The sequence below is a fragment of the Periplaneta americana genome, chromosome 4 (assembly GCF_040183065.1).
Source record: "Periplaneta americana isolate PAMFEO1 chromosome 4, P.americana_PAMFEO1_priV1, whole genome shotgun sequence".
NCBI classification, from domain to species: domain Eukaryota; kingdom Metazoa; phylum Arthropoda; class Insecta; order Blattodea; family Blattidae; genus Periplaneta; species Periplaneta americana.
The window spans coordinates 101,620,817-101,643,062 of record NC_091120.1 but is presented as its reverse complement, the minus strand read 5'-3'; the positions used below and the strand labels follow the sequence as shown (position 1 = coordinate 101,643,062).

Below are 22,246 nucleotides of genomic sequence, written 5' to 3'. Positions count from 1 at the left end.
TGTCCCGCAGGAGTTCTTTTGCATACCACTAAATCTAGTGACATGAGCCTGTCGCCTTTAAGCACACTTAAATCCCATCGACCTGGACCGGGATCGAACCCGCAACCTCGGACAGAAGGCCAGCGCTATACCAACTGCGCCACTGAAGCGACGAAACGGAACTATAAACAATGGATTCTGATTAATAATTGAGAAAAGAATCAGAATATTAGGCCTTTGTTACAAAATAGAGTACCGATAATTTATATGATATACAGGATGACTCACGAGGATTTACCGTCACTTACGGAGCTTATTTTCGAAAATCTCAATATTTTCAGAATTACACTAATTTGAAGTTCTTTGTAAAATACCTTTTTTCTTTAGTTTCAAGGGTAAAAGGTTATTACAAATAGAGACTGAACTATTCAGAAGTATCATTTCTTTAATTGGCTAGTGTTCTGAAGTTATAAATGTGTTGTCATTCACTTTGTACAGATTTTGTTTTTAAATTTTTAACTAAAAATGATATCTTTCTTATGTACTTATCACAAAAATTGTTACACATCATACGACTTTAGGAACTTGGTTCTTTACAGTAAAGTTTAATTATGCATCCCAACGTACACTCTTGAAGAATTTACAAGAGTGGCGTGATTTCTAACAATTCTTGTGATAAATGCGTAAGAAAATGTAGTTTTGTAGTTAAAAATGGAAAAAAAAAATCTTTCAAAGCAACTATGGAATTTACAACACATTTTCAGCTTCAGAATACTAGCTAATTAAAGAAATGATACTCCTGAATAGCTCATTCTTTATCTCTAATATTCTTTTACACTTAAAACTCAAGAACAATTATATTTTATACACAATTTCAAATTAGTGTAACTCTCAAAATATATGCGGTTAGGACAAACGTTTATATGACATTTTTTGCTCAGAATGTCTTCGGAAATAAGCTCCGTAAGGGACGGTAAATCCTCGTTAATCACTCTGTATATGAAATCTTTCCAGAGAAACGGAAAGCTTCTTTATATCATTTAAAGCCAAGGAGTGAATACAAAAAAATATGTAGAAAATGTAATGCAAGAATTGTTTTTATCTCTTATTCAACGACGTCATATCAACTGCTAGGTTATTTAGCGTCGATGAAATTGGTGATAGTGAGCTGGTATTGACTATATCAGGCCATCTTTATATCCATTTAAAGCCAAATAGTGAATACAAAAAAAAAATATGTAGAAAATTTAATGCAATAATTATCTTATTCAACGACGTCATATCAACTGCTAGGTTATTTAGCGTCGATGAAATTGGTGATAGTGAGCTGGTATTGACTATATCAGGCCAGGATTCGCCATGGAATTATCTGACATTCGCCTTGGAGTTCGAAAAACCCTAGAAAAAAATAAACCATATAATCAGCCCAAGAAGAAATCCAAACGACGCTAGCCACAATTCCGTATCCGCTGGAAATACGCTACCATCTGAATTACGCCGGTGGCTACGAATGAAAGCAGGAGCTGAAGGTGATACATGTAGGTCATGTGATATAGCCAGATACACATTACAAAATTTCGCACAGAATACAAATTACTTGTTAATTATTATCTTCATATACATGATCAAGTTGCAAGTAGGGCCTACATTTCTATAAGCAAAATTAAGCCACGTAAATAGTTTATATTATAGGTAGTACCAAAATAATCGAAGTTCAAAGCAACAGAACGTTACTATTCCTTCTTGCAATAATATCTAATCTCTTCAGTAACAAGCCTACGACTGACATTTTGATAAGTGACGTCTACATTCGACCTACATTAATAAAAGAAGTGAAAGAATCTGGTGGAATGGCAATGACAATGGTCGCCATGAAATTACTTACTGCACATCATATACGTTAAACTCAACAATGTGAACGAATCCAATGTCATTTCCATATACAAGGGGAGTCTGTGTATAACATCGACGGATCAGTTCAAAAGGGAAACAACTCAAAATGCAAATTTTGAGATTGATACAAAAAAAATCCAAGCAAAGACAATAATATTACTTCATATCTCTCTCAAAATAAAAGCCTTACATGTTTCCGTTTTATCAGTATTATTTGTATTTAATACATTTAGAACATACAGTCATTTTCTTGAATCAAGGACAAAAAGAAAGGAATAAAGGAAAATAATTTTATTAGGAAGTGCTAGTAACTCACGTTACATTTTGCCCATAAGTGTAAATTTGTGACCATTATGTTTTGTTACACAATGATTCATAAATGTTAGTTGGAAATATAGGCCTATAAAATAAATCTCTTTAACAATAATTATCTTTTTTAATATTGCCACCCAAGGTGATTTTCTTACTTCATGACACCCCCTATCATTTTAAATTTTCACTGCATACAAAATGACAAATGAAATTTTATTTCAAAAGAACCTTTAGATTCAAAGGTGTTATATATAATATAAATCCAATTACACTTCTTTGGTATAAACTTTATCAGTTTTGTAAGACATTCTATCGCCTTTCACAACTGATGTAGATAGGTTGCATAAAATCTGGTTTAGTTTCACGTATGATGTGTCTTCTTCATTGATTTTAAGAAGCAATCCATAATTGCCAGCACTTTTCGACACATTATTTTAACATCTTCATCTATAGAATTTTGAAACATATCTGAAACTTTGTACCATAGAATCAGTCCCATTCCGAGGCTTATGTTGGGGCTTCGTAACAAGTTGTTTTTTTTTCTTCACAGTGATGGGTTGTTTATCCTTCGTTCAACCCGGGAGGATAATATTAAAATGGATTTGAGGGAGGTGGGATATGATGGTAGGGACTGGATTAACATTGCTCAGGATAGGGACCGATGGTGGGGTTATGTGAGGGCGGCAATGAACCTCCGGGTTCTCTAAAAGCCGGCCGTAAGTAAGTATCTGAAACTTCGGTTATACTATCATCATATCTGAATAACAATACAAAAGTTTCTACTTCAGTACCGCAGACATTAATTCACCCTTTTCCTTGAAAGAAACTCTCATCTGCTGACTGAACCATGCACCAAAGAATTCTTAGAAACAGACTTTGAAGTCGAAGGGCTGATACCTATCTGATAATCATATCTGGCCTCCTTATTTAAAAAAGAAAAAAGTAGCAACTTTTCCTTCTTACATGGTACAAAAAATTTAGTGTACTTGTGTTAGGCCTATTCCCTTTATAGTTGTGGCACTTTTAAACATCGTACTTACTTACTTACCTACTTACTCACTCACTCACTCACTCACTCACTAACTCACACACTCACTAACTCACTCACTCACTCACTTACTTACTTACTCACTTACTTACTTACTGGCTTTTAAGGAACCCGAAGGTTCATTGCCGCCCTCATATAAGCCCGCCATAGGTCCCTATCCTGAGCAAGATCAATCCAGTCTCTATCATCATATCCCACCTCCCTCAAATCCATTTTAATATTATCTTCGGCCTCCCCAAGGTCTTTTTCCCTCCGGCTTCCCCACTGTATATGCATTTCAGGATTCGTCCATACGTGCTACATGTCCTGTCCATCTCGAACGTCTGGGTTTAAGGTTCCTAATAATGTCAGGTGAAGAATACAATGCGTGCAGTTCTGCTTGTGTAACTTTCTCCATTCTCGTGTAACTTCATCCCTCTTAGCCCCAAATATTTTCCTAAGCATCTTATTCTCAAACACCCTTAACCTATGTTCCTCTCTCAAAGTGAGAGTCCAAGTTTCACAATCATAAAGAATAACCGGTAATATAACTGTTTCATAAATTCTAACTTTCAGATTTTTTGACAGCAGACTGGATGATAAAAACTTCTCAACCGAATAATAACAGGCATTTCCCATATTTATTCTGTGTTTAATTTCCTCCCGAGTATCATTTATATTTGTTACTGATGCTCCCAGGTATTTGAATTTTTCCACCTCTTCAAAGGATAAATTTCCAATTTTTATATTTCCATTTCGTACAATATTCTGGTCACGAGACATAATCATATATGCCTACTTTGTCTTTTCGGGATTTACTTTCAAACCTATCTCTTTACTTGCTTCAAGTAAAATTCCCGTGTTTTCCCTAATCGTTTGTGAATTTTCTCCTAACATATTCACGTCATTCGCATAGACAAGCAGCTGATGTAACCCGTTCAATTTCAAACCCTCTCTGTTATCCTGGACTTTCCTAATGGCAGACTCTAGAGCAAAGTTAAAAATTAAAGGTGATAGTGCATCTCCTTGCTTTAGCCTACAGTGAATTGGAAACGCATCTGACAGAAACTGACCTATACGGACTCAGCTGTACGTTTTATTGAGACACATTTTAATGAATTGACCTAGTTTCTTGGGAATACCAAATTCAATAAGAATATCATATAAAACTTCTCTCTTAACCGAGTCATATGCCTTTTTGAAATCTATGAATAACTGATGCACTGTATCCTTATACTCCCATTTTTTCTCCATTATCTGTCGAATACAAAATATCAAATCAGTAGTTGATCTATTACGCCTAAAACCACACTGATGATCCCCAATAATTTCATCTACATATGGAGTTAATCTTCTCAAATACTGGACAAAATTTTGTACGGCGTCAACAAAAGTAATATTCCTCGAAGGTTACTACAGTTAGTCTTGTCCCCCTTTTTCAAGATGGGTACGATTATGGACTCCTTCCATTGCTCTGCTACAATTTCCTTTTCCCAAATAGCAAGTACAAGCTTATAAATTTCGTTAGATAATGTGCTTCCACCCTCTTGTATTAATTCTGCTGGAATTTGATCCATACCTGGAGACTTGTACTTTTTCAGATTTTCTATCGCAATTTCGACTTCAGAAAGTGTGGGTTCCGGTATAAATGGCTCAGCAGTTTGTATTCGAATTTCGTCTCGATCATTTCTATTTGGCCTATGTATATTTAGTAGTTGCCCAAAATAGTTTTTCCATCTGTTCAGGATTGAATGAGAGTCTGCAAGCAAGTCACCATTCTCATCCTTGATCACGTTTACCCTTGCCTGATATCCATTCTTGGATTCCTTTATGCCCTTATATAAATCTCTAATGTTTTTATTTTTACTATTTGTTTCTACCTCAATCAGTTTTCCTTCAAATAATCTCTATTTTTATTCCTAAGTGTACGATTTGCTTCCCGTCTTTTATTGAAATAATTATCTCTATTCGCCTCAACTGGATCCTGTAAGAATTTCAATTTTGCCTGTTTCCTTGTTTCTACTACCGTGCAACAATCTTCATCAAACCACGGTTTCTTTTTCTTAGTTTCATAATAACGTATGCTCTGTTCAAATGTAATTTTGATATTATCGCGGATATTTTCCCACACGCTTTTAACATATAACTCTTCCTCAACTTCGTCGGAACTTGCTAATACTGCAAATTTATTTGAAATTTCGGCCTGATATTTTTGCTTAGTTTCCTCGTCCTTTAATTTCGGAATATTGAATCTTCTAATATTAACTTGTTGCTCTACTCGCTTGGCTACTGATAGTCTTTCTCTTAGTTTTCCAGTTACCAAATAATGGTCAGAATTACAGTCTGCCCCCCTGAAAGTTCGAGTGTCTACTATACTAGTGTGTCTTCTTTTATCTATCAAGATGTGATCTATCTGGTTATGTGTCAATCCATCTGGAGAAGTTCAAGTATGTTTATGTATATCCTTAAGGGGGAATCTTTTAAATATCGTATCTACTTAAATTTAGTACGTCACGAAGCATTGAAGCATTCGAACACAAAGGCAGACGTTAGGACAAATCTAAAAACTCCTCGGAAATAGATCCGTAGTTCAACAGCACATGAAGTTCCAAGGCCAATCAGCCAACATGACTTACCAGAGCTGAACGATCATTCGACCAAAAATGTCCATATAAAATAAATGCAGAAAAATATGCCTGCTTCTGATATAATAAATAGAATTCTACCGCATCTTAAATCTAGTATAGCTTAACATGTGATCAGCATACCAATCCCCAACCGAATTTTGCTATTCATTGTAGCTCCCCAAATTTCTAACATGCTAATTAGCCACTGATTGCATACACTGGTCACTTTTTTTTTGAAGGGCCAGGTTTTTTGTCAACATATTTTTTTAATTCTTCATTAAAATAAATATAATATTGTACTTAAGGTTAAAAATGTGACAATTTCGTGAAAATTTCGCAAATTCACATAATTAGCAATAATCTTATACACGGCATTGTATTTGCAACATTTATGGCGAAATAAAGCTAATAATAATAATAATAATAATAATAATAATAATAATAATAATAATAATAACTAGTCCTTTCTAAATCAGCCTTATTGTTACTCAACACAGTTTTATACAAAAACCTAGTAACTAATGATCCTGTAGGCCGTTAAAGAGGATTAAAGAGGATAAAAGAATTTCAAAATAATTTGTCTCCTTATTCTTTTGAAGTTAATGTCTCCAAAAGAAATCTAGGCGTTCTCTTTTTGTTTAAAATAATTGTAAAACAAAAGTTCTCTTTTAACTTTATTGCGGAAATGAAGTTTTTTGTTCAAACGTCCAATTTTCGCGTAACATCGCGACACATTTTCTGTCATAAATCAATCATATACATGATAAAACCTGCAGTAGCATCTCTCATAATCACATTCCGAGTTTATCACTAATAACAGAAAACAAAACCAGGCCTGTTCATGGGATAATTTATTCCCCCTTAAGGATTCGAACCAGCGCTCATTCGTATCACTAGTCCAAGTCATGCTGCCTTAAGCCTTGGTTTTTCTGAACCGACGCATGCACGATTAAATTTAATCGTTTGTATCGAATATAAATAAAATCCATCCAGCAGTTGGAATGGAAAATCTATAACCAGAAGGACGAACTGACGGCATGCTATGAACCACTTTCAGCGAGAGAAGGAACTCTATAACAGCATGTATTTTCATAAGAATCTCGAAATCGATAGTCGCAACACTTTCAAATTTAGTATAATTATAATGTATAAGTTTGTGCAATTTCAGTGTATCTCAAAACACAAATTTTCTAACAAACAAGCGTCAACGAAGGAACTAAGACTATCTTTCCGATCAAGTTACGAGTAGTTATGACGTAGAAGTAGTGGAACTACACATAAATTTTTGTGTTTAATGTTAGACCTAAACTACAACATATTTCTCATTAATGAACAATAAATAGAAACATTTGGGATATCTCGATTGTGGTAGTACGACGACATTAAATTTTTGATTACCTCACTGGAGCAACTGATCCACCAATCCCGCAGCTAATTTAATCCCATTTCCTAATAAAATTTAGCGACAAAAGCTACCCTTCGACTACTCAACTTCGTTTACAGCAAAGCTTCTTTTGTGGTGTCCACCTCCCTCGGTCCAGTAACGTACACTTTAACGACCTTTCATTCCAATTACGGTATACAAGAGTTGTCAAAGTAGGGACTGCCATGGGAAAGAAAAAACTTCTCAGTACGCACAAAATACAATATTTTTTTAACTTAAGTCTTTTAAATGGTCTTCTATGTCCGTAAGAAAAAACACTTCCAACACTCAGCAATTGGAGTAGATTGAAAGAAGCGGCGGACAGTATATAACGTTATTTAATTATGACATACCGGTACATTTTTATTTTATCAAATCATTTATCAACTAACAAGACATGGAGCACTGTACCTTATTTATAAATATTATTGTTTCTTATCCACTTCATTTTTGGAAGTATTTGACTTATAGCTTAGGGTATCAAGATCCTGATAGGTTATCCCTGGTATTGTCGTTCCACAACACCAGAAATACAAATACAGTAACAGAAATAAAAAGAAAAATCACACTATAAACATAGTAAAGCCACACAATAATATACAAGATTGCAGTCACACAAACGTATACGTACCTAAAAGAAAAATTATCCGTATAATCATTCAATCTCTCCGAACACGTAGCTATTTATATTAAAATCAATATTATACTTTATGCCGACGACCTACTTTTGTCAAGAAAAAATGAAAACTATATTAAAGTTTTTATTGCATAACTGCGTAATACTCTAAACAAAACTAAATTCGAATCAAGTAAATAAATATTTAGTATTACTCGACCAAGGCCAGTGGAGTCCTGCAGCCAGGAGCCGTGGCCCTTCTGCTCCTGCGTTCGTAATACCGCATCGCGATAGTTTACATTACGCCCGTGGCTCCACTCGCCTTGGTCGAGCAATACATTCTGAACCCTGACTACAGATGATGTGAAAGTTCACATATATACTTTTAGAAAGTTTAGCAATTTTAAATAATGAATACTCGTAACTCATACGAGCACCGTGAAACAAGAAATTACGAGTATCTCGAAAATAGAAAGCTAACTGGTTTCATCAGGCTCTAGAGCAATGATGTCAAAGCAAGCGCATTTTTCTGACCTTGACGTCGTGCGCGGGCAGCAAGCGCTAAGTATGGAAAGAGGAAGGGTTGTGTATATGAATAAGCAACCTGTTGGATTAAGAAAACAGTGGTGCACAAACTTCAAACGGAACGTAAAATTTTATGTCGTTATTTTTATATGGCTTCTTTCTGTTTAATATTATCTATATTGTCTGTAAAACAAAAGTACTCACACTGATTTCTTAATATTGCACTTGTGTTTTAAATCTTAATAACATAATAGAGAGTTAAGAAGGAATATTCATTTAAATTCCATAGTAGTATAATATTATACTGTATTAAGTGGATGAAACACATCATTCATAAAGAAAGTGATATTCCAAAGAAAGAGATAGAGTATGACATGATAAGTTGGAATTTATATTGATGGTATCTTTAGCCTTACAAAAGTAATCAATAAATTAATCAAAACAATATTACAGTACAAAGCAAAGTTACCTAGGTACTGTATCTGTTTTAAGTGTAACTAATATTACATAACAAAACTCTTATCGCATTATGCTTTTAAGGTGATATTTGTGAGCAACGTCCTATCATCAGAATATTAAATTATTTTCTCGAAATCTGCTGAAGCTATAGAGCTGACATTTTTACAACACATGGGCACGTATCTGTTGCTTATGATGTAACAGTAGTTGCTTTGTTAATTCATTTCCTTACAAACAATTTCCATGCGAATATTAAAAAATTTTTCAATACACTATCTTCAGTAATACGTATATACGGTATATTAGATTTATGAAAACATTCTATAAGGCTAATAAATAAATAGGCCTATACCTGAAAATTTCACTTTTCTATACGGAAAGTTGAAAAAATATTTCTTTTGAATAAAAAAATCAAACTTGTGAAAAATGAGCATTAAAATTAAAACTTACTTTCTTATAATGCACTTATACTTCTCAGGCAAATCTAAAAATTAACATGGATACAGTATTAATAAATTCTCTTCCCTTTATCTATTGAATCAGTGCTGGCCATCCCTGAATATACAGTAGCTCGACCAAGAGGCATATACCACCTCTTTCGTCTGTCTCTTTCCTTCCGCTGTAAAGCGCTCAGGCTCTCCTGGGCTCTAAAGCGCGCGCTTGCTCCTGTGAGCATCAATTGATATGCCTGCTCCAGAGTAATAACTGATTAAAGAAGGATTAGACATAAATTCAAGATGTAGAGCTTTCACCTTTCACATACCGTAAGGCGATAGAGACCTGAAGGCAAAACTTCATGCTTTCGTGACTTCAATATTAAATTAAGTTAATGTGGTCGACACCACGCTCCGACTGACTTCCACCCCCGTTCTCCAATTTCACAGGAGTTTGAGCGGGTCCAGTGGCCACTGTGGAAGTTTTGATAACGAGAAAAATCCCACAACCACCCAAGATTCAACCAGAACCTTTGTTCTACCAAACTGAGCTAACCGGCAGCCTGTTATATTTCAAATGTAACGAAAACACAAACATATCATGAAAATCTGTTTTATCGAAAACACTTTGCTAATTATGACACACGACTGATAGTTGCTATTCAGCATTGATAGTGAATTTGAACTATTTTTTGTTAGTCAAGAGTTTAGCTTATTTAATTGAGATTAATCATGACCATAACATTTCTCACAAACTTAATATGCAATTATTGAACTAATTATCAACTTACATTAACATAAACAAAAATTTTAGAATATATTTTTGAATATGTTTTATAATAACTGTACTTTTATTTACTTTTATCAGAATACTTGCGTATTTTTGTAAGTTACTTAGAAACGCAGTGTCAAATACATGGCTATATGACGTCGATGGAGATGGTGATAGGAAAATTGTATTTAGCCTTACAGTTGTGGAAAATCTATGAAAAAGTGGCAGGGTGATTCAAATGTTTATTAAGGTGCTCTCGGTTGGATATTATTGTGATATTTAGATTTTTAAGTGCGGTACTTTGGTCTTATTTGGAAGAACACAGATTAAGATTAGAGTGAAATAAGTAATTTAATTTCTGTATTGTATTAGTAATAATTATTCTTCCTTTTTTTCTTTACTATATACAGTGTGTTTCAAAAGTGATGGTCAAAAATTTAGGAATGCGAAGTAAAAACGAAGAGAAATAAAGTTCCAGTAAATATGGGTCTGAAAATTAATCGTTTACGAGATAATGCCATTTTGTGCAGGTTTGTCCCACTTAATACTAAGTACTAATTCCAACAAAAGCAGTGACAATTTTATTTAATTTATCAATCACGAGACAGTCAAATTCATAATTCTGGCTTCAACACCACAGAAATGTGATTGAACATACACAAAATTATCTTTTTTGTTTGAACAACAGTGAAGTTTGTGGATAAACATAGTACAGTACAGTATGAACATGTTAACTGAAGAATTTTACAGCAGGTGTTCGAAATGCTGACCTTGCACTTGAATGTGTCTGTCTAGCTTTCTCCGCAAAACTACGGGAATGTGCTCTAGCAATACTGGATCATTCTTTATAAGCTGGAAGGCATCTACAATCCGATGTTGCAATTCTTTAGGTGTGGTAATATCTGTTATGTAAAACTAGACTTTTTCATAGTCTATACACAAAAATCCAAAGAATTTAACTCCGGTGATCTACGTGGAGGTCCTCCTCTACCTATACACCGTTCGCCATATCTTCTGTTTATATATCGTCCCACACTTAGAGGAAAATGGTTTGGGGAGAGTGCGGTATACATATGAAGCATGAATGTTGCCGCTTTAACATTCCAGGCGCTCGCTTCACGGTGGCACCAACCAGCAAAAAAGTGACATTATCTCGTAAACGCTTAATTTGCTCCATGTTTATTGGGACTTTTTTGCTTATCTTCGTTTTTATTTCACATTCCTAAATTTTTGACAATCACTTTTGAAACACCCTGTATAACGGTATACCGTATATTATGTACTTTTGTAGTGTACTTACTGTGTTTCATCTGAATCGATCTGTGTTTCATCTGAATCGATCTGTTGCAGAGGCATTATTAGGGTTCTATGACTATATAAACAAAAATATAGGCTAAGTAATTAATGCAAAAAAGTAATTCAATCCCTCCAGCAAACACCGCATCAATGCAAGAATCTAATGCTAATCCTTTGCTAAATAAGTGACGTCAGACGTTGAAACTTAGGTAACCTTTTGTCCTTTTGGTCTTCAAATATAAATGTTTCACGTGAAAGAAAAATCCGATAATCTGTTTAATGGAATTTCAATTCACGCCTTCGGATCACAACTGAATATTTTTATTGTAATAAAATAATATTTAATCCTGAATTCTAGTAATAATTTTTAGGATTTCATAATAAATATGCTCAGAAATTGACTTTTGAATACAACACCGTAACCTGAAAACTTAATATCACCAACATTTCGGAATTACGTACACGTTCCACTATCAGGGCAAATACGTGTAGGCACAACCTAAATAATTACCTATCCTGTTGGACTCGTGTTTGCTCTGTTGGAGAACAAAGTACAGGTCGCTCAATTAGACTTAAGCTATGACTTTCGAAGAGGAAAGGTGGAGTCTGCTCACTTGCCTAAAAATAGATAACGCTCTTTCTGTAAGTGGAAAGTTGGATTATAATACTGCACTACACGATGCGAAAATATGCTGTTGTGTTCTAAAATTATTTTCTTATCTAGAATACTATTTACCTTATTTGACTATGAAGTAGCTTAGAAGAACCATTTTTACTGTATTTTTTACTGGAACCCTCCTCAACCATTCCCATATTGTGATTATATTTAATGATGCTTTTAAATTTCGAATATAATATGATCTCAACTGGTTCTCTGCTGAGAGACAATTGACAGATTTTCCTCCCTCCCTTTGCAATACGCTATGTACCACTACGTAACTAAAAGCCAGCTCTCAAGTCCTAACGAACAATCTGTAGGTAACTCATAATTAGGGCTAAAGAAAGGTATTGGTATCGGGGTATTAAATAATTTCTATATACACTGTTTACAAAATGCGTCTCGTTGCAGGGTGTCTCTACTGTCTGTAAGGAGCAGATAGAGTGAACAGTCGACACTCCTCAATAATAGACTTTCTTAACTGACATGAGGTTGCATCAGAATGCCGAAACAAAAATCTAACAAAGAACAGATAATAAGGCTACTGAATTCAGAACATGGGAAAAAGTGTTTGGCTTCATTGATAACAATGATATTTTTTGTAAATGTAATATTTGTTCCGAGTTAATTAATTTAAAACGCAAGTAATGTTGTAAATGTAAATTCTATTATGAGTTCATTCATAAGGAGCTGACTGTACAAGCAGCCGCTACAGTAACTAGTCGAACGTGCACACAAGCATTTGTAAACACAGAGCTCTACGTACGATGCAATCCAGCCTATAACAGATACTTTCTTTCTGCCCTACTCATAATGTACCTTTTGCCCTCATGATGGGACCTGTATGTAACCTCGAAAGGTATAGATGTTAATTTCGACAACACGTTAGAATACCCGAAACTCTGCTACACTTGTGAATTCTAGTCATTATTTGTTTCTTTCATTGTTTATTTACATGAGTGCTATGGAAAAAACTATTGTTTCTGAAATATTAGTAAATATTGGTAACCCAATTTAATTCACTTTGACGAATATTGAATTTCGAACACAAAAACCGAAATATACTTAATTGGTATTCACATAAATATAAAACGAATAAATCGGACAATTTATGTGTGTTTGACAGAACTGTTGGCCTAGGTGACTCAGTCGGTAGAGCGCTGGCCTTCTGTGTCCGAGGTTGCGGGTTCGATCCCGGTCCGGCCGATGACATTTAAGTATGCTTAAATGCGATAGGCTCATGTCAGTAGATTTACTGGCATATAAAAGAACTCCTGCAGGACAAAATTCGGACATACCGACGACGCTGATATAACCTCGGCAGTTGCAAGCATCGTTCGTTAAATAAAACATAATTTACAATGTTTGACATAACCTAAATATATCACAACTGTATCTTAAATCACTGTAACAACTTCGGACCAATGCTTTATAATAAGATAACAGCCAAACTGCCAAATATTCAATTTGCTAATGCTACTTGTTAAAAAATAATTAAAATTGTAGTTTAGGGAGAAAATATAAAGTTTCAATGATTGTAATATCTGCGTTTCTCTTTTTTTATTTTTCATTCTGTTAATTAATAACATATTTATCTCAAAATTCTGTGGAACGCCACCTGAGCAAGAGTATGCACAGTAGTGACAAAAAAAAAACGGACCGACCTTTGTAGCTGATTTTAGAGCCTTGTTCAATCCAGAGCACGATAGACTGGTAACTAAGACTTTCGTGGTTCGAATCCTACCTGGGAAGGAAACTTTTTTTTGTTCATTATTCAAACTTATTCCCAATACTTTTCGATTGCAGCGATATTTTACTACTTAATTAACTTATTATTCCCAGAACATTAATTTTACCAGCAATCGAAAAGTATTGAGAATAAATCTGAATAAGGAATAAAGAAGTTTCCTTCCCAGGCAGGATTCGAACCACGAAAATCTTAGTTACCAGTCTATCGTGCTCTGGAGTGAACATGGCTCTGAAATCAGCTACAAGGGTCGGTCCGGTTTTTTTTGCCACTACTGTACTCTTTCTGGTAGTGCTACAGTGATTTTCATATTAAAAAAAAAACAATATGTATCTTTGTTCTATCAAATAAGATTTATATTATTGTTATTATTATTATTATTATTATTATCATCATCATTAATATCATTATTAACATCATCTCCATCCAAGTTAACACAGGATAAACATTCAAACTTGAAGTGGGATTACAGCTCTGAATCTTAAACTTTACATGCATAGTGGTCAGCTAGAATATTTCCAATTACTTGTGTTTAGAATTTGAATAAAATAATTATTTTACAATGAAAGGAGAGGGAAATACATTTTCGGTTAAATGCAAACAGTGAGACAATGGACAATAAACTTTCAGAACCAAAGCAGTAAATAAAAAGAAGGGTTCAAAATATGTCACAGTTTTGTAACAGAATAGAAAGGATGGTAGTATCTTGTGTTCGGAAGGAAGGAAATGTCGCTGCAAAGCTCCTTCCCTCTCATCCTCTTTCTCGCTCACACTAGAAAAGCATCAGCATTCAAAGCTTCCCCAAACTATAGAATATAGACTGTGATGTATAATACCTTCGGTCATAAAGCGTAATCACATAGAGAGAACGTCAGCTATTCTGCTGTTGTTAATAATACTGAGTACCGACGAATTATTTACGTTACAAGACTTCAACTGGTTCCTTTTGGAGTGTATGTACATGCAGTATATTGTACATTGTAAAAGACACGTTATGCATAAAAAATATGCATCTCTCTTTTCGAATTCATGACGAAAGTAAAAAAAAAATTATTTAAAGTAGATGTCTTACAAAATATAGTTGAAATTCTCTGACAAAATATTTCAGATCCGTAAAACGATACACTGTAAACAAACACATTTGCAAATTGCTTCAAGTTACACAAGATTTCAGAATATGACAATCAAATAATGACCTTTTCGCGAGTTGGAATTTTTAAATATTGTAAATTTATTTCAACTCAACAATAGGATTTTCACTCAACACAGTATTCGTTATAGCACTCCACTGACGACAATGACAATTTACTTGGACTATTACGAACAACAATGACAATTTACTTGGACTATTACGAACAACAATGAAATATTAATCTTAACTAATATTTACAAAGCACTATTTACAAATCAGAACTGTTAGTTCTCAGTTCACAGTTCTTCTAGCTCAGTCACTCGGGTTCACAGTATCTCGAACCACAGACCTTCAGAGACAGTTCACTGTACTCGAACTCAGGTCCCTCCAACTGCGGTCCACTGCACTCGAACTCAGGCCTTCGGATGCTGACACAGTTGCGGACGCACACTCGAGTGAACTCCGGTACACAAGACTGGCTTGCTTGCTCTTGCTTACTCACTGACTGAATAAACTAAAACGTATCATGAATCCCACACACACTGTCCGAGTTCCCTCGCGCTTCTTCTTTTATAACCACAGCGACGTACCCTGGAAAGTTCGATTTCCCGATTTTTCCACTTCGACGTACTTCTCGAAGAGTCGGGAAAGTCCGTCCCCCTTCACTCCGCACGCAGCAGCAGCAGCAGCAGCTGCGCGCGCACTCTCCCCTCGTCGCGTTGACGTAATACACCCCCTCTGCCCTTCAGCATGCAGATGCTCCCCGTACCAGCGTTTCGTCTGCCGCGCGCCCTGTCGGACGCGTGTTCAAACCCCGTTGCAGCTGTCACAATATAAAGAAGTTATAAGTCAAGTAGTAGTGAGGTTATTAAATGTGAACAGTACAAGAAATAAAATTCGTTTCATAACAAATTACTATCACTTAAAATGTAACATGAGGAGCAAGTTAAATGCAGCCATAGCATGAGACTAGACTGAAAAAGTTGTCTACCAAAGTGAGATGTACCAGTTTTCGTCACCAGTAAGAATCTGAGACAAAAACGATCAGTATTTTTGACGCGCTAAGCGGTGACTAACAAGTAAAGGAGCACAAATGTTAATACTGTTTTTTTTCGCTCAGAACTTTCGGTACACATACACCCAATTTTTTAACTTTGGCTATAAAATGCAAATGTACGGTGGCTAATGGTCACAACTCATCATATTGACTAATTCCCAAGTTAATTGGAGTGAATCGTCGTGAATTAAAACGTTTAAATGGTCTTCATCAAAATCGGAAGGTCTTCCTGAACGAGAAAAAACGTTCCTCTTTGAAACGAAAATCTTTTCGTGCCGTAGATACTTTTCCCGATGCCGATCTTCCCGTAAACTGCGCAAATAGAGAAGTTTTCGATACGTTTACTCCTCGGTTAAACTGAAACAAATGGATGTGGAGGAAATGTTCTTTTTTTCTACTTGACACTCAGTTTTCTTTAGCCCATAATTAACGCAAACTTACTTAAACATTAAACAATTCAAGATGAATAGCACAATACTATTATATTATGAAGGACATTATATTGTCACGGAAAACAAAAACGCTAGGAACTTATGATTCAACCTTTTAACGCAGTTCCACATCTTCAGCAACATATAACTATAATATCTTATCAATCTTTAGGACCTTCGCAACAATACCAGATTAAAATGTGTGTGTGTGTATCCAATGCCCACCCACTTTACTTGCGGGATTCGGGTTCCGCGTACTGCAGATAGATGGCAAAACTGTGACCCATTTTCTAGTTGTACACCACTTCGGCGGGTCACACTGTACATGATGTGTATCTGTGGAGAGTTATGTCATGTACTAGGGTGAGTGTATGTGTAAGTGTAGTGTCTAGAATGAGTGATAATGATAAAGATGAGGAAGGGAGAAGGGGAAACTCGGTGCCGGCACGTAGCCTACTCCTGTCGTATAGCACCAAGGGGGCCGCCAGGCTTAACTATCAACAGTGACATATGCCTTCTCTTCATATACACTGCGGAGAGCTTTGGGATTTAATCCAGGCATATTAGTGCACAATGTAGTGATTAGAAGTTGTGCACCGCCATCTCTCCTAGTCCCGAGGTAGAAATTTTACATGAAAATTTCTGACCCCGCCGGGAATCGAACCCGGACCGGCTACTCTGGAGGCAGACACGCTACCACGAGCTAACTCGGCGGACCTCAGATTAAAACGTATATTACCTTAATTCGGTCATTGGAAACAACCACAGTCTTCAACAATCTAGAGATCTGCAGAGATATCTGTCGTCGCGAAATATAAACGACTCTTCGAAGCCTTTCCAAAGTAAGCCATACTTCGGACTTTATTCCTCTCAAAAAACCTCATCGCCCTCAGCTAGATTTGAACTCACGAGCCTAGGAACCAATGATAAAACTATCATCAATACGGATTGTCTGTTGCATTGTTTATAATATCAAACTACATTTCACACAGATAATACGGAATTATGCTACATCTGAGTATAAAATATAGTGTCTCGATATTGTATTTGCCAATAAATGTTCTGAATATAAGCCTACTTTCGCAATAAGTGGTGATACTAGATCTGTTGGATATTACACTCATTCCAATGTTTGTTAGGATATGGACTGAACTGTTTTTCTCTTGTTGCAGTATGGACGCGCACCTATTCACTGGGCCTCGTCTCGCGGGAACACCGACATCATGGAAATGCTCATTTCTGCCAAATGCGATATTGAAGCAAAAGACAAGGTAAGACTCTCACTGATTATAATTCAAGCTGTAGGGTGTGCTTAAAAGTTTTCAAATTCTTCAACACATTACCTTTGTACCACAGTGAATTCTTGTGCTTCAGTCTGAAAACAAGGGAAGCAGCAAGAAAATACTCGAGGCGCATTTACACCGGCGTAACATTCTTCACAACAAATAGTATCAATGTTGAAAAGAAATGTCAACATTTTTTATCAACAAGATGCGTAAACTGAATCAACATTGATTAAAGAATTTGAGTTCAGGATGCCGAGAGTTAAAGAGGTACTACCACTCTGAAATATTTTGAGAATGAACTTCATTTCTCTTCCTGATTGTTTCTATATTGCCCTTTTTAAATGAGGATCAAGCTGTGTCGTTACACCCTTCATTTTTTCTACCTCAATCCTTTCCATATTTAACGCTAGTTGAATTTCTTGCGATGCATCATGTTTCTTGTTTATATTTTTATAGTGTTCAAACTTAATTCCTATTAACCGATCGATCTCTATACATTTCTATTAAAATAAATACAGGGTTCCTACAAAGACCTTTCCGATTTCGAACGCATGTAATACACGTTCTATGAATCTGAGGTGCATGAAGACAGCACCAATGGTTACTATGCATAGCGGTAATATGATAAATTCACATCCAATTTGATTTTCAACAATGCAGTTAAATGCAAGTAGTTTCATAGTATAATAACGTGATAACGTATTACAATATAACTATGCAGCTGCACACTTTCCTTTTACTCTCGCCACGACTACAACAATGCGATAACAAAACAATATCGACTTCCAGAAGGTGTTCAAGAAGAAACTTCAGAAAAAAATTTACCAACAAGTGCTTTAAAAACAAATTTCGTGTAAAATGAAAACGAAAACAAAAAGGAAGAGAAAAGAGAGAGAAAATTCCGCCCCCCATGGAAATTGCCGCCCTAGGCAACTGCCTAGGTCTAAATCCGGCACTGCTTACAATACGGAAGCAACAAATTAAATTTCTGACGCGAACTGAAAATTTGGTCTATTATTAACAGTATAAACTTCGTATAAAATTTAACTCCCTCGATTCTTGTTCCTTCAGCATCTTCGACGCTACAGACTTATATGTCTTGGCTTTTGTCTACTTAATTTTTACATGCTGGCACTTCTTTGACGTACGTTTGGACCTCCGAAAACAGTACAAGGCATACAAACATTTATCTCCTTGGTGCCATTCGAATCCACGATTATGACCCCCTTCGTAACTATGCATCATATACATTAGATAAAGAAACGAAAAACAAAAACCGCAAGAATTAAATGCATCCTATAAAAATGGCATTTTATATTAGCAGACTACAAAATGCAAAATAATCTAAATTAACCATATTTTTATCACTTCATATTTAATGAATCATTAAATGTATACGTGATAAAGACGGAAACGCTCACAATATAGAGAGAAGCTTTATTGCAAACACCGTCAAAGGAATTAAAATATGGGAAATACAGTAGGCTATATCGTCTACTGAACAAAATTAATTACAGTAAAATATAGTCTGCATTACTTAACGTAATACTTAGTCCTTTGAAGACTGTGCTGTATTTTCTGGGTGGAAATTAAACACTTTCAAATTTCAATTAGGAAATTGACATTCACTTAAAGCACTGTAAAAACCATTGTCGTTCGAATTTTAATCCTAGAATGTTACCGTCTTTGAGTAGTACTGTATTGCTATTGATACGTAAAAATGACGCAACAGGCAAAATAAATTTTTATTGAACTTATATTCGTTTCGGAATACAATTTTTATTTCTTTCTTTGTAGTCTTATTTGTTTAGATCTCTTTTTTGTTTCTAATTTTTATTTCCGTGAAAACAAACTTACAAGAAATATAGAATCATACAGACCTAATTACAAGAAAATATGTTCGAATTATATATATATTTTTATTTTCTTTATTTTTATTTGTTTCTTTTTTGTTTCTAATTCCTATTTATGTCAAATAAATTTCCAGAATACAAAAAACCATATAAATATAACTACAAGAAAATATTTCATAACAGCTACATTTTTATTGATTTCTTTAGTTTTATTTATTTGGTTTGCTTCTTTTTTTTTTTTTTTTTTTTTGTAACTTTTATTTACATAAAAATTAACGAATTGCTATGAATCTTGGTACTAGCCGCAACCCTGGATGCACCTGTCTATCTACAAACATGTTTGATACAACATATTGTAATGAAAGTTACCGTGCTGTGTCTAACTTACTTGCAAATGGCTTTTAAGGAACCCGGCGGTTCATTGCCGCCCTCACATAAGCCCGCCAAGAGCAAGATTAATCCAGTCACCACCATCATATCGCACCTCCCTCAAATCCATTTTTATACTATCCTCCCATCTACGTCTCGATCTCCCCAAGGGTATTTTCCTTTCGACCTTCCAACTAACATTCTATATGCATTTCTGGATTCGCCCAAATGTGCTACATGCCCTGCCAATCTCAAACGTCTAAATTTAATATTCCTAATTGTGTCAGGTGAGGAATACAATGCATGCAGTTCTGCGTTGTGTAACTTTCTCCATTCTCTTGTAATTTCATCTCTCTTAGCCCCAAATATTTTCCTAAGCATCTTATTCTCAACACCCTTAACCTCTGTTCCTCTCTCAAAGTGAGAGTTTTACAACCATAAACAACAACTGCTAATTTTATAAATTCCAACTTTCAGGTTTTTTGAGAGCATACTGGATGACAAAATCTTCTCAAACGAATAATGACAGGAATTTCCTATATATATATATATATATATATATATATATATATATTATGCGTTTAATTTCCTTCCGAGTGTAATTTATATGTGTTACTGTTGCTCCAAGATATTTGAACTTTTCCACCTTTTCAAAGGATAAATTTCCAATTTTTATATTTCCAACTGTGTTTAACTAATCAACTTAATTTGGTTTGATGATAAAGATATGCGAGAGCAGCACAGGCAGGAAGAAAAACTTCCCCGATAAGAAAAGTCTGGAGAATTTGGCTTCAAAATTCTATTGGAGTTTTATTACCGGTACGGGATTTTCATCAGCTTCAAATGACGGTGTTTTGGTTGACTTTCGTACACTTTCTTTTCCTCTCTTTTATTTTGTTCTCTTCGGTACCTGAATACGTGGTGATTTTTAAGTTTCCTGTTTTCTTGCTTCGTTTGCTTCTTTCTGCATTCGTTTGTTTCGCTGTTTCCTACAATAATCTCAATCTCTCATGCTATATCTTCCATAATTTTTTTCTTCTTGAGCTGCAACTTCATCCCGAAATGTATTCCTGATTCTTTTCACTATCACTAAATTAATCATACTCTATTGTCTTCAGCACCATCATCTGAACTTTCGTCTACAATTTTCAGGATCATGACGTAAGTTTTCATCCGTTGTTACTTTATTAGATAAAATAAAATAAATTAACTGCACAGAAAATTTTTCATTAGGCCTAATACTATTGATACGTAAATCTGACGTACACTTCCAAATATACTGTATCTTACAATAACTTAGCTAAGCGTGTAAGTCGTAACCTGCTGTCACGACTATTAACTGACAGATGGAGGCATAGCTAGAAAAAGGAGGAGCTCGCTTGGCAGGAAGAGTAGTGAGGATGAATTGTTGTTGTTTAGTTAACTATCCGAAGTCAGGTCTAAACCTCATAAGTGATACCAACAAGGCACCACTTATGAGCCAACTAGGTCAGGAGATAGTGAGATAGAGTGGCCAGTTCCTTTTCCCCATAGGATGAATTGTTTACCTATTATACGTCAAAACTACGTCGATTGTATTCTAGGCTTAATCCCTTTCTTATAGCAGATTATGTACCTTGAAGCGGTCGCCGTCGTCGTTGTTGGTCGTCGTCGTCGTTGTCCACGACGCCTTTCCTTGCCCTCGGCTGCCAGCTCCGTCATATATGGAAAGTATCTCGAGGATGGCACGTCGATATCAATAATTAACTACGTACACTGATTAATTTGGGCGCCAGCCTCCTCGAGATTACTCCGGTAGAGGATGAGGTTCCCAGGTCAGCTGCAAAACGGTCGGGACATGGGGTTTGGGAGACGTGCTCGTAGGTTGAAATGATGTAGGCGCACACCAGAAGTTGTTGGTAAGAACTATGAAAGCGTTTATTATTACTATTAAGTGTTCGTTTCAGATTAGCAGAAATGCGCGTCCAAGTGTATAATATCTCGCTCTCACTTCCCGCAAGTTGGTATACTAATTTCCGAGTTCACGTAATTATATATTTTGTACTATAAAACACCAGTAATATAACGGACAGTTGATAACGTGATGAGAGGAAAGAATTCAGACTTATAATAATAATGCAACACACGACTTCTTACTACACCCACTAAAAAATTCTAAGTCCGTAAATTGTTATACTTCCGAGTTAGGTTTGCCGAGAATATGTGGAGTGCAACTTCTCCGTACGCGTTCTATATGCCTTCTGTCTATCTGCCAAATCTATCCCCTACTTTCAACCACCAAACATAGAATTTCGCCCTCCTATCTATATATCACGTGTCTCTATTAAGGATCCTGATTGGCCATGATTAC

General features: G+C 35.4%; 1 protein-coding gene across 3 annotated transcripts in view; it reads left to right on the top strand.

Annotated features, from left to right (window-relative positions):
• The window catches only part of LOC138698095 (ankyrin repeat and death domain-containing protein 1A-like), a 1,102,342-nt gene that overhangs the window by 753,478 nt on the left and 326,618 nt on the right, over window positions 1-22,246 (top strand). For all 3 annotated transcript variants that reach the window (XR_011331695.1, XM_069823807.1, XM_069823808.1), the window contains exon 5: window positions 17,561-17,659. Coding sequence is in view for 2 of the 3 variants with exons in the window: in XM_069823807.1 (XP_069679908.1) it covers window positions 17,561-17,659 (99 nt within the window). In the remaining variant the exon portion in view is untranslated. The remainder of the gene's footprint in view (window positions 1-17,560; window positions 17,660-22,246) is intronic.